Raw genomic sequence first — 13906 nt, 5'->3', positions numbered from 1 at the left:
CCCCCCTCCTTGGGAACTGCCAAGTTTTGGGCGGGAGAAATGTATTGATAAGCTGAGGCAAATCTGGCTTCGAGTCAGATTTGACTTTCAGTCCAATGCGTATAGTGCTAATCAATAAAACTATTTTCTTTTGAATAAGTTTTGTTGTGAGTTTCCTGTGCGTCTGACATCAGTATCCCGCTCGCTCTAAAAATGATTTCATCTGCATTAATGAGGACCATTAGCAACCCAACAGCCTGCCTGAATGATAATTTATAAACGGGGGTGGGGGTGGGCATTAGATGTTCCACAGATGCATCGTGGAATTGGTCGTCTGAGGAACCCGGCTTTCCTTGAAACAGGCAAGTTGGAAGGGGTTATAAAGGCATTCCATGGGGGGGCATTTCTATTATTTATTTAGTTAACGTATGAGATGTGTATGATGTAGCCAGGAAACGCGACGATTGTCTGGCAGCCAGGCAGGAGACATTCAGAGGTGGTTTACCATTGCCTGCCCCTGCATCCTGACCCCTGGTGCTCCTTAGCGCAGGGGTAGTCAACCTGTAGTCCTCCAGATGTCCATGGACTACAATTCCCATTGTCCATCCCAAGGAAAAGTATGCCCCATGCTCCTTGTGGTTTTGCCTTCCAGCTTGTGACTTGTCCTGTCCACGGAATCCGCAGAAGTCTTCTCCAGCACCGGAGTTCAAATGGGTCAATTCTTCTCCTGTCCGATTTCTTTAGTAAGAAGCAAAAGATGCATGTGATCTAAACCAGAGTATCTCCTGCCCGATTTCTTCATTCTCCAACTTTCACAGCCATAAGTGGCTACTGGAAATATGACAGATCGAACTAATCTACCTTTGCTAATTGGGCGTACGTCCTTGCTTTCCCATGGTCAGTTCAAGCTCACCACTGCTGAGCGACCCAGAGCAATTGGACATTTCATTTCCGTCCCACGACCACCCCTCTGATCCATGAGGAATCTGGGACAGTGCATAGCCTGTGTCCTGGCACATCTTCTGAGGACGGTCCATGGCCCATGTCAAATCACGTCTCAATGCTGCTACATCTCTTCCGTCCCCTAATACATAAGTCCTTTGCATTTATGGAGCACCAAGCATTTAAAGCATAGCACATCAATTACCATTGGGAACCTGGTAAGGAAGGGCAGCACGATTAAACCAGCAGAGGCTGAAAGTGACCCGCAGGCTGAGAGAAGATTCCTACAGGCAGCTTCCCAGTCGGTCCCCTTTAGGTTCTGTGTTATGCCCTCTCCCTTATCCAGAAGGTGTTTGTGTTAGGAGAGAAGGACAATGCCTCTTAGACTCATGCTCTGGAGGGGGCTCTCAGTGAGTGAGAAAGACAGGCCAGGACACAGATTATTCTTCCTCTCTCTACTTTATTGCTGCCCCTTCGTTTTGTGGGTTGATGCTCTCAGGGAATTCCCTCCTCCTTACTTCTATCTCCTCTCTCACACATGGCCTCTTTCTCCATAATATGATGACCATCTTCAAATACTTGAAAGGCTGTCATACAGAAGATGGAGCAGAGTTGTTTCCTGCTGCCCCAGAGGGTTGGATCAGAACCAATGGGTTGGAATTAATTTTTGGCTAAACATCCGGAAGAACTTCCTGACAGTTAGAGCGGTTCCTCAGTGGAACAGGCTTCCTCCGGAGGTGGTGGGTTCTCCTCCTTTGGAAGTTTTTAAGCAGAGACTCGGTAGCCACCTCACAGAAATGCTGATTTTATGAAGTTAGGCAGATTGTGAGTGGGTGGGCAGGAAGGGTGTGGCCCTTCCTTGCATACCCAAGGAATTTCTGATCGCCACTGTGAAATGGGAGATGAATTCCCTCCAGGGTGGATTCTGGAGATTTTTAATGGGGGGGGGGAGAACTTGGGCATGAAGCTGGGGTCACTGTCGGTGGGCAGAGAGTTGTGAATTTCCTGCCTTGTGCTGGGGGTTGGACTAGATGGCCCCGGCGGTCTCTTCCAAATCTATGGTTCTATAATTCCTGGCTTTGCAGAGACAAGCACTTGCGATAAAAACGTTCACCTTCAGCTTGACCCAGCTGTAATGGGCCCAGATGTATGATGTATTATCTGGAGCCAAACGCCGTGTCACAGAGAGTACAAACGTCTTGGCTGAGGGGGTGGAAGGTTGGGGATCGGCCGCTCCGCTGCAATCCGTAAATGTTTCTGGGCTGACGTCCAACCTCCGGTTTCCCTCGCAAGGGTGTCGCCGGCCGTTCCGAAGCAGAAGAGTTCAGCATCTCTCAGACAAATGGCTTTTGTGGATGACATTAAACGACAGGCCTAGGTTATTGCTTATCAAATTCCGTGCCGCTCGACGAGACAGCTTTGGCAACTTACTCGGGAGATTGTAGGGGCAGGGCCTTCCCACACACTGCTGAGAATGCCCTTCGAGCCTTTCTATCTCATCCCCCCTGCCTGACCTCAGATCTGGTGCGATTTCCCCCCTCCTGACCTTTCACTTCCAGACCAGAAGCTGCACTGATCAGCAGTATGCTGTAGCTGACACACAGCAATGGAGAAGACCAGACGACATTACAGGAATTCAGCCTGTGGCTAGGTGGGATTGTACTGGGAAGCAGATAGACAGCTTTACAGTGGTTCCATGCCTATAATCACAAGGGTTATGAAGAGAAGAAGAAGAGGAGGAGGAGGAGGAGGATGAGAAGGAGAAGAGTTGGTTCTTATATGCCACTTTTCTCTACCCAATGGAGTCTCCAAGCAGCTTTTACTGCTCGTTCAGAACAGCTTTATCAGTGCTGTGGTAAGCCCAAGGTCACCTAGGTGGCTACATGTGGGGGAGTGAGGAATCAAACCCGACTCGCCAGATTAGAAGTCCACACTCCTAACCAGTACACCAAGCTATTTGAATTTGACATGGCCTCCAGTTCTGGGAGGTACAATCTAGCCCTTAGGCTAGGGGGCTTCGGGACCTTGGAGAGCTCTTGAAGCCTCCAATGTTGTTGCTCTACTGAAGAAGAGCTGGGTTTTTCATACCCCACTTTTCACTACCGGAAGGAGTCTCAAAGTGGCTTGCAAACACCTTTCCCTTCCTCTCCCCACAACAGACACCCTGTGAAGTAGGTGGGGCTGAGAGAGCTCTGAGAGAACTGCTCTATGAGAACAAACTGAAGAGAACTGTGACTGGCCCAAGGTCACCCAACTGGCTGCATGCGGAGGAGAAGCGGGGAATCACACCCGGCTCTCCAGATTAGAGTCTGCCGCTCTTCACCACATTGGCTCTCAAATGAAAGCCCAAACGTCAAATGGAATCTGCGTAACCCTAAACAGAACCCGGTGACCAATTATGGCCAGGCTCTTAGTGCCCCATTCAGTATTGGAGTCCCAAATGGTAAAAGTCACCTGTGGCATTTAAAAAACCCTCCCACGCCCTCAAGATTTCCAAAAGCTCTTTGTCCTGAATAATACAGCCAGCATGTTGCAGTGGTGGCAGCGTCCAAATAGGATCCGGGAGACCCAGGTTTGAACCCCAGCTCTTCCAAGGAACCTCCCTGGGTGATCCTGGGGCAGAAAGATGTTCTCATCCTAACCTGCCTCACAGGGTTGTTGTGCCAACGGCGTGGGGGGCAGGAGAACAATGCAACCAGATCAGGGTCTCTGCTGGAAGGAAAGGGAGGGTGTAAACAAAGGTGCCAAGGAGTGAAGCCTACATCTAGGCCAGCCATTCCCAACTGGTTTCCCTTTTTTTGCCACAACTCTTCTCAGGTTCCAGGGCTACTCTCTGGTGCAGTGAGCAAGGCTCAAAAAGGCCTAAGCTATAAGTGAACTCACCTATATGTTGGTGCATGATTGAAGCCAATAGAGGACTCCCCTCCCCTGTCCTTTTCCTCTGGGCTTTCCTGCCTGTAGACCATGGGTAGTCAACCTGTGGTCCTCCAGATGTTCATGGACTACAATTCCCACGAGCCCCTGCCAGCGAATGCTGGCAGGGGCTCGTGGGAATTGTAGTCCATGAACATCTGGAGGACCACAGGTTGACTACCCCTGCTGTAGACCACAGGCTAAGTGACTTGGAAGCAACATATGGCATACCAAGCCCGTAGGAAAGCCCATGAAGTGTTGCCTTCTTTATCTCCTTTTTTAAAAAATTAGATGGCGAACGGAGAGGGACTTTCGGATTTCCTCCCAACCGGCTCCAGCCGTAAGAGAATCAGGCCAGTCCCGCTCCGCAATTGTCTTTATGCAAATTCCCCGCTGCGTCCCCCAGAACGAACGGGGCACGCCGCGCTGGCATTTTAGGCACGCTCGCCTCGATGCTTCCTCAGCACAATCGCCGGTGATTAAAGTTGCGTCGTGGTGACTTTGCCCCATTACTTCTTCTCACTTTTATAGGAGACTGGCAGGAGTTGGCGGGGAAAGAGAAAGGGGGGAGGAAAAAGCACGGCTCTAAGCAAAAACTCCAGAGATGCTTTCGGGGTTCTTTTGTTTCCTTGCCTCTCCAAAGAAAGGCTCCTCGGAGGCACTGTCAGACGGCTTTGTCCGGTGATAAATTGTGCTGCATCGAAGGGACGGGCACGAACTGCAGGGGAAACGGCTCAACCTGGACCGCCAAGGGAGTGGGACCACTGGTAGTTTTCAGGGACCTTTGGGGAGGTGGATGACAGACCACACTTCTCCCACAAAGGCTGTGCTGAGAGAGGCACTGTGGCTCAGCGGCAAAGCATCTGCTGGGCATGCTGAAGGTCCCAGGTTCGATCCCCAGCATCTCCAGTGAAAAAGGACCAGGGAATAGGTGGTGTGAAAGACCTCAGGCTGAGTTTCTGGAGAGACAGGGAGAGGGGCTGTGGTTCAGAAGGAGAGCCTCTGCTTGACCTGCAGAAGGTCCCAGGTTCAACCCCTGGCATCTCCAGTGAAAAAGGACCAGGGAATAGGTGGTGTGAAAGACCTCAGGCTGAGTTTCTGGAGAGACAGGGAGAGGGGCTGTGGTTCAGAAGGAGAGCCTCTGATTGACCTGCAGAAGATCCCAGGTTCAATACATGGCATCTCCAGTGAACCACCAGGGAATAATTGATGTGAAAGACCTCAGCATGAGTCCCTAGAGAGCCATGGAGATGGGCTTTGGCTCAGTGGAAAAGGATTTGCTTGGCATCCAGAAGGTCCCAGTTCAACCCCCAGCATCTCCAGTGAAAAAGGACCAGGGAATAGGTCTCCCCAAGTGCCAAGAAGACAGAGCTTCACTGCCCGAGACTGTCAGACGGCTTTGTCCAGCCTGACCATAAGAGAAGCCATATTGGATCAGGCGAATGCCCCATCCAATCCAACACTCTGTGTCACACAGCAGTCAAAACCCAGGTACCATCAGGAGGTCCACTGAGACAGCTAGAACCCCAGAAGCTCTCCTAATGTTGACTCCCCCCATATACCAAGAAGAGAGAGCATCCCTGCCCCAGACAAAAGAACAGGAGAGAAGCCATGTTGAGTCAGCCAATGGCTAATCCAGTCCAACACTCTGTGTCACACCGTGTCCCAAACTCTGGTGCCATCAGGAAGTTCACCAGTGGAGCCAAAGCTCCAGAAGCCCTCCTACTGTGGTCCTCCAAGCACCAAGAATACACAACCTCACTGCCCTAGAAAGAATGTTCCCTCTATACCCTGTGGCTCATAGCCATTGATGGACTCTGTATATTTAGTAGAGAATTCTGTTAACCCTTTCCCACCCAGGTCCTCTTGCATGCAGAGTTACACTGACTAGCCATGACGGGACCTTCTCTAGATGGGCCGCCTCTCCCCCTCGGCCCCCCATCTTTGTTCCCACTGCAATGCTGCATCTGAAAGAGGTGCACCCTGGAAGAAGTCTGCTGCCTTTTCTGTCAACACTGGGTCCCTTTTCATGCTCTCCCCATTCTCCAGTCCCTGAGCAAAAGTCCTTTAAGGCCGACTGTGGGAGAGGATTTAAAACTGCCCATTAGGTTTTTTTACAGCCAGCTATGGGAGAACGATAAAAACCAGTGAGTGGCCGAAAAGGAACAGATTTCTGAGAATCCTGACGGAAGGAAGGAGGGAACGCTGTAAACTACAGGGGTGGGGAGGGCTTGATTTAGGACACAAAACTTTACGTAAAAGGCATAAAATTTTACATTCCAGCTGCCAACTGTAGATCACTAACATTTAACTGGACACTGCAGAAAAGAAGAAGAGGAAGAGCTGGTTTTTACGCCCCGTTTTTTGCTGCCCAAAGGAGTCTCAAGGCGGCTTCCGATTGCCTTCACTGCCTCTCCCCACAACAGACACCCTGTGAAGGAGGTGAGGCTGAGAGAGCTCTGGCAGAACTGCTATGAGAACAGCTTTAACAGGACTGTAATTAGCCCAAGGTTACCCTGCTGGCTGCATGGTGAGGAGTGGGAAATCAAAGTCAGCTCTCCAGATTAGGGGCCACCCCTCTTAACCACTACGCCAAGACGTTTTCAGAAGATTTTAGCTTTTTAAGCTCTGTAGCACTTCAGGCTTTCAGAAGATATCCTTCAGTCAAGTTTTGGAGATCATTTTAAATATAATTCAGGATTAAGCAGCTCCTTCCATAGACACTTTTTGTCATCTGTATTGAGTTTTGACTATCTGTACTGTGCAGCCTTGTTTTGTTTGCATTCCAGAAAAGAGCAGGCAGAGCAGAAGGTCCCAGGTTCAATCCCTGGCATCTCCCGTGAAAAAGGACCAGGGAATAGGTGGTGTGAAAGATCTCCATTTGAGTCCCTGGAGGAGCCGTGGCTCAGAGGGAGAGCCTCGGCTTGGCATGCAGAAGGTCCCAGGTTCAATCCCCAGCATTTCCAGGGTGGAAGACCTCAGGCTGAGTCCTGAGAGTGCCATGGAGTGGGGCACCCCAAAACTGACCTCCCAGCAGTGAAATCAAAGCCTAGATGCTGACTACCTTTAGAACACCTGGGAACTGAGGGAAAGGTTTATAGCAGGGGTAGTCAACCTGTGATCCTCCAGATGTCCATGGACCACAATTCCCATGAGCCCCTGCCAGCATTTGCTGGCAGGAATTGTAGTCCATGGGTATCTGGAGGACCACAGGTTGACTACCCCTGGTTTATAGGTTAAAATGAACCTGGTCACCCCCCACCCAAATCACAAGAGGTTGCATGGCCCCCCTAAGTTGACCCAAACGGCCTGTCTGTTTTGCAAAGTATTTCACTGCAGAAGAGGCTTCAGGCTTTCCCCAAAGCTGTTTTTATTTTGGGCTGACTCTGCAGGAAAAACCAAACTTCCTCGAACTTATAACAGAGCCCTCCCTTGCTGATCTACATAAGAAATCCTCCACTGTCAGCTTTCTTCTTGTCAAAGAAAGACGCTTCCCAGTTATACGGTAGGGAACACCTTCATTTGCTCTAATTTGAACAGACACAAAAATAAGCAGCACGCATTTCACTGCCGATGGAGTCTCTCTTTCAGGGCAGGGCAATTTGTTCTGGTGTGAGAACTCCCCGTAGCCTTTCCCCAGCACTGCGCATTTACTGTGATTGGAAGGACTCTGTCAGATTGGGGGGTGGCAGAGAACTAGGAGACCCCCCCCCCCTAAGTGGACTTTAGTTTTTAACATCTTAAGCACATGATTTGATTTAATCATAAAATCATATAGAAGGGACCTCCTGGGTCATCGAGTCCAACCCTCTGCACTAAGCAGTACACTCCCAACCCTATCGCTCATCCCCTGTCACCTGCCACCCCCTTGAACCTTCACAGAATCAGCCTCTCCATCAGATGGCTCTCCAGCCTCTGTTTAAAAACCTCCAAAGATGGAGAACCCAGCACCTCCCGAGGAAGCCTGTTCCACTGAGGAAGCGCTCTAATTGTCAGGAACTTCTTCCGGAGGTTTAGACGGAATTTCTTTTGCATTAATTTCATCCCACTGGTTCTGGTCCGTCCCTCCAGGACAAGAGAGAACAACTGCTCCATCCTCTACTTGGCACCCTTTTAAACACTTGAAGTGGCTATGAGATCCCCTCTCAGTCGTCTCCTCTCCAGGCTAAACAGACCAAGCTCCCCCAACCTTTCCTCCTACGTCTTGGTCTCCAAACTCCTCCCCATCTTTGTTGCCCTCCTCTGGACACGCTCCAGTTTGTCTACTTCCCTCTTCAACTGGGGTGCCCAAAACTGAACACAGGACTCCAAGTGAGGCTGAACCAGAGCATTCCTGAATGCTGTTGTGTGTCCATATTCTGCCTGGGATCAATCCTGGAAGAGCACCTCTGAGCAGGTGCCCAGTACTTTCTCCTGCCAGCTGGGTATTCGTAATGACAACAGCTGACTGTAAAATGTCGGGATAAAGGACAAATGAAATGGATTCAAATGGGTTCTAATCACAGGAAAGGAGGTTCCACTTAAAGATTAGAAAGCATTTTCTGACAGAGACGGCTGTTCGTAGATGCAATGGGCTGCCTCGAAGGGTGGCGACGTCTCTATCATTGGAAGCGCCCTTAATACAAATTCGTTCAGAAGTGCCCTTAATACAGATTCAGCACTTGAGGAATGGACAGCTCCTCAACGGGTATTAATTCATAGACTGTAAGAACTGAGCTGCAGTTGGGTTGACCGAGATGGTCCAAGCTCAACTGATCAAGTTAGATCTTGGAAGCCAAGTGGTGTTGGGTCTGATTAATACGTGGCTGGGAGACCATCAAGGGAGAGCCATCTGTCGGCCAGTTCACCGCCCCTGTCACCAAAGCCTCAAGAACAATGTAAAAGGTAAATTTCTCAGTGGAACAAGCTTCCTCAGGAGGTGGTAGGTTCTCCATCTTTGGAAATGTTTAAACAGAGGCTGGAGAGCCATCTGACGGAGAGGCTGATTCTGTGAAGGTTCAAGGCGTGGCAGGTTACAGTGGATGAGCGAGAGGGTTGTGAGTGTCCTGCACAGTGCAGGAGGTTGGTCAAGATGACCCAGGAGGTACTTTCCAACTCTATGATTCTATGATTCTAGAGCCAGGGTACTTTTCACCACCAGTCTTTGCATTATGACAGGCTTCTGAGGAACCCTGGGGTTCTCCAAACCATGTGCTGAAGGTCCAGAACGGCCCATCAAAGCAGCTGTATCTGCCCTGGTTTTCCAGCCATATGAACAGATGCCCGCTGTCAAAGAGGAGGACAAGGGTTATAAATAGAAGTTGATAGATCATATCGGAAAGTCCTAGCTCAGCAAGCAGGACCCAGCCTGTGACTCAATGCTTTAGTGCCAGTGTAAATACATTTTTGGGTCCACTCCGAAAAGGTTAGACACATGATTTGGAGGCAGGACGTTTTTACAGCTCCTGAAGACGGACGTAAATCTAGAAGTGAAGGAACGATGGGGCTGTCGACAGCAGAGCCCTCTGCAAAGAGCAGAGCTGTTGGCAGAGCAAGGGAGAACATAACTTACACACTGAACTCAGGTCCCGTTCATTGCCGGTGGAAGGGCTGCAGACTTATTTATTGACTCAAGACTTTATATCGGTGGTCAGCAGCGAGCTGGGTCAGAGATGCTGTTTGGGGGGAAAGCAGCAGCAGGCCAAAGAATCTCACTTCTGTCAGCCTCCGAGTCGGCTCTGGAAATCATCTGGCGAAAGAAGAGGAATTTCCCAGCTCTCCAGAGGGGGATGCATGGGATCCAGCAGCCTGCCAGTTTCCCAGCATGCTTTGCACATCGGCAACAGCTTCTCGAGAGTCTCTTGGAGACATCAGGGCATGCATGGAATCATAGCTGTAAGGGCCCACAGAGGCCATCTAGTCCAACCCCCTGCTCAAGGCAGGATCAGCCTCAAGCATCCAGGAGAAGGATCTGCTGCTTGAAGACTGCCAGTGGGGGGGAGCTCACCCCTTCCTCAGGCAGCATGACATGGAAGTTAATGGGAACTGTTTTCTTTGAAGCAAAAGGCAGGACTTGATTTCCAGTGGGTTCCATACACATCCATTTGGGCCCCAGTTGGCCAGGGTCTGTTTCCAACATGGATCACGTGCTGGAGGGAAAGAAGTCTTGTGTTTTGCCCTCCCGTATGAGCCAGCCTGACCACTCAGATCAACGCAGGAGGTTCTGCTCCAAACGCCTCTGATGAGGAAAAAGGAATGGCAGGAGCTTTTGAGTGGTGGCCCTTGCTGTAGAACCTCCGTCCACCTGGAACCATCCATGTGGACTTGTAGGGGTCAGACCACAGCGCTCTTGCGCTGAATCATTCTTAAAAATAAATAATAATCCCGTTTTATATTTTTGCGACGTGGCTTTGTTCTGAAGCCCGTGGTCATTTTTGTGCACCATGCAAGTCTGTTTGGGGCTGGTTTTCGAAATGCATTTAACCATTTGTTGCGTTGTTGGGTTGTTTTTGTATTCTAAAGTCTGTTTTTCCACTCCCAGGGACAAAAGCCCCCGTGTGGCTCATTTGGGAAAGGCAACACCACACAACGCATAAATATACCCATAAAATCGATGTTAACACAAAGAGTAAGTTGTAAATGCATGCCTACAGAATCCAGCTGCCCCGTCTTGGACGAGAACAACGGATCGATATAGGGAGGGAGAGCGGGGGTGGGGTGGGCGGTCTGATACAGCTGAACACATGCGGTCTTTCCATACCACAATATACACACATATGCATTTAGAGGCATGCATATGTGCATTAATAAATTAAGTACCATAGTTGGTTCCATATTTCTCACTGAAGAAAGAAAGAAAGAAAGAAAGAAAGAAAGAAAGAAAGAAAGAAAGAAAGAAAGAAAGAAAGAAAGAAAGAAAGAAAGAAAGAGAGGGAGTGAGGGAATGAGGGGAAGGAAGGAAGGAAGGAAGGAAGGAAGGAAGGAAGGAAGGAAGGAAGGAAGGAAGGAAGGAAGGAAGGGAGCAAGGGAGGAAGGAAGGAAGGAAGGAAGGAAGGAAGACAGACAGACAGACAGACAGAAAGACAGACTGACTGACTGACTGACTGACAGATATATAGTTAGGTAGGTAGGTAGGTAGAGATGGAAGATACCTCAAAGGTCATCTAGTCCACAATCCAGGGAATTCATAATTACCTCCCCACACCAGTCCCCCAGTGACCACTGCTCCATGCTCAGAGAAAGGCAGAAATCCCCAAGGATCCCGGGGCCAATCTGACCTGGAGGAAAATTTCCTCCTGACCCCAGAGTGGGGATCAGCACATAAGAAAGGGCCATGAGAGTTGAGCATTTAAGGACAAGAAAAGGAAATAGATACCCAGGGCACCATGGGGTGGAAGAGGCCCAAAGGTACTCAACCCATGGGGATTCTTAGTTCCTAGCAAGGGCTCATTGGCTCACTGATCAATAATAGGTAGTTGTGAATTTCCTGCATTCAGCAGGGGGTTGGACTAGATGACCCTGGCGGCCCCTTCCAACTCGATGATTCTATGAACCTGGCCCAATTCAGCGGGTGACCACGAGACTTACTTTGACAACCTCCTCAGATGAAGACTTGCATTCTACAGATTCAGAAATGTCCGTCACAGCACTGTTCTCTTCGATGGAGACCACCTTGACAGGAACAGCCACAGTCTTCCCCGTGAGGATTGCCGTATTTAGGATCTCCGTATCCTATAAAGTGATCAAGACAAAAGGGAAACAAGAGCGCTGATGATAGCATTTTAGGAAAGCCCAGATGATGTATAACCCTATGCCAGAGCTTCCTCTCCTAAAATACCAGAACTGGAGGGCAGCCAAGGAGGTTGATGGGCAGTAGGTTAAGGAAATACTACTTTACACACATACAGAGTTTTAAATGTAGATTTTGTTGTCAGACGATACAGTGATGGCTCCATTAATAAACAGCTTTAAAAGGGGTCATATAGACTCATAGAGGATAATGGCTATTAGCCATGGTAACGGAGGGCAACCTCAATGTTTAAGGGTGTTGTTGTTGTTAGGTGCAAAGTCGTGTCCGGCCCACTGCGACCCCATGGACAATGATCTTCCAGGCCTTCCTGTCCTCTACCATTCCCCGGAGTCCATTTAAGTTTGCACCGACTGCTTCAGTGACTCCATCCAAGTAGGTAGTTCTCTATCCAGAGAGATAGTTCAAAGGTACTACCACTCTGAATCTTAGAGCCAGGAGGCACATCAGGGGAAGGAAAGTCTCAGCCTCTCTGCCCTGTTGGTGGCCCACCAGAGGAACTAGTTGTTGCTGTGTGAGACAGGAGCCTGGACTGGATGGACCACTGGTCTGACCCAGCAGGGCTCTTCTGATGTTCTTATGAAGGCCTCGCCCTCTGTGTCCTGTTGTTGGCCCTCAGGAGGAACTGGTTGGCCACTGTGTGAGACAGGAGGCTGGACTAGGTGGACCTTCACTGGTCTGACCCAACAGGGTCCTCTCAGAACTCCCCCACTGCTGAAAACTCAGGCTGACAACCATCCATTTGGAAGCAACCAGTTTGCACGGCCACCGAACATACTTGTTTCTTTCAAGTTCGGTATATTAATATTCTTTTTCCCTCCTAATCCCCGCTCCCATCAGTCTTTAAGGGCCCATTGATTTTACAGATTACTTTTTTTAATGAAATGTTTATATATTTAAAAAAAATGGATCTTATATATGTTCTGAGATGCTCCAGGAGCTCTGGTGAAGACGTAGGATGCAGATCAAATCAGTAAATCAACACGATTGCAACAGTGAACTCTCTCTGCAACTGGCATATTTATCTGCCCCCCCTCCCCCTGCCAAGATATCCGCATTCAGAGGGCACGGCTGGCACAGCTCTGATGCACGTATTCTTCTTGCGTGACCAAGTTGACTCCACTTTTCACCCCAAAGGCGTACCCAAGCAGGCAGTTAACATACACCAGGGGTGTCCAAACTGTGGCTCTCCAGACATCCATGGACTACAATCCCCATGAGGCCCTGCCAGCACTGGCAACCTCCTCCACTGGAAGTTTTGAGGAGGAGATTGGAGGTGCACGGGTCAGGAGGATCTGACTGTTTAAGTTCCTGAGAAGATCGGAGGCTGGACTGGATGGCCCGCTTGGTCTCTTCCGGTGCCGCGTGAATCAGATTCTGAAACGGATCCTACAAATCTCGGCTTCAAGCTCCTCCTCTTTAACAGTCCATAATTCCATTCTAAATTAGACCTGCCAATGCTTGTGTAAGCAATGTAGCTGAATTTGGGCTGATCCTGCGTTGAGCAGGGGGTTGGACTAGATGGCCTGTATGGCCCCTTCCAACTCTATGGTTCTATTCTATGAATTGAGGAGCCATGCAAAATGGCTGCAGATATTTAACTGGGCACATTTGGCCCCAGCAGCATGCAGCTCTCTGCTGGTTTCTTGATGCTCCACCCAGCACAGGATTCTGTCACCCACACCTCCTTCCTCACTTCCTCTACTCCAACTGAGTTGCACATTTGTCAAAAGGCAGGTAAGGGGGGGGGGAGGCTTGGTTTGGCAACTGACAAGCCCCAGCACATTCATCAGGGAGCCGACAGCCCCCCATTCATCTCCCCGGGGCAGCAGTGACGGATTGACTAAGTGACAAGACTTGCCGCCAGCCTTACAAGACCCTCGCCGTGCAAACGGCACCAGGAGGGTCAGCAAGGGAAGTCCAGAACTGTCGACTGGAGGCGAGCACCCCGCGTCCGACCAGCAGAGCTTTGATTTCAAAGATGCGCAGATTGGTTTTTCAAGGGTTATCGTCGCTGCGTTCCTTCCCCCAGTCAATTTTCCTTCCCTTCCCTTTTGCAAGAACTTCAAGGCTCTCCGGAAATCCCTTTCAACATCCAACTTTTAAAAATGGCCGGAACGTTCTGCAAAGTCTCTAAGGGAGATCAAACACAATGGGTTTTGTTTGGGGGGGGGTGGGATGGGGGTCCACAGAGCTACAAAGGAAAATCCAGCTGTTTCGGCTGTTTCATTTCCAATCCTTTCAAAGTCGTGCTTGAAGATCAGTCCCTTCCTCTTTAGACGTCAG

At 49.7% G+C, this 13906-nt stretch overlaps 2 protein-coding genes across 4 annotated transcripts in view; both read right to left on the bottom strand.

Moving 5' to 3' along the window:
• LOC143823215 (uncharacterized) overlaps positions 1-13906 on the bottom strand; it is a 575613-nt gene that overhangs the window by 310009 nt on the left and 251698 nt on the right. The window lies entirely within an intron of this gene.
• Positions 1-13906, bottom strand: part of TMEM132C (transmembrane protein 132C) — a 156367-nt gene that overhangs the window by 15566 nt on the left and 126895 nt on the right. For all 3 annotated transcript variants that reach the window (XM_077307995.1, XM_077307993.1, XM_077307994.1), the window contains exon 5: positions 11401-11544. In XM_077307995.1, coding sequence (XP_077164110.1) covers positions 11401-11544 — 144 coding nt within the window. The remainder of the gene's footprint in view (positions 1-11400; positions 11545-13906) is intronic.

This window comes from Paroedura picta, chromosome 13 (genome assembly GCF_049243985.1).
Source record: "Paroedura picta isolate Pp20150507F chromosome 13, Ppicta_v3.0, whole genome shotgun sequence".
In the NCBI taxonomy this organism is placed as follows: Eukaryota; Metazoa; Chordata; class Lepidosauria; order Squamata; family Gekkonidae; genus Paroedura; species Paroedura picta.
This window is presented reverse-complemented; position numbering and strand designations above follow the sequence as displayed.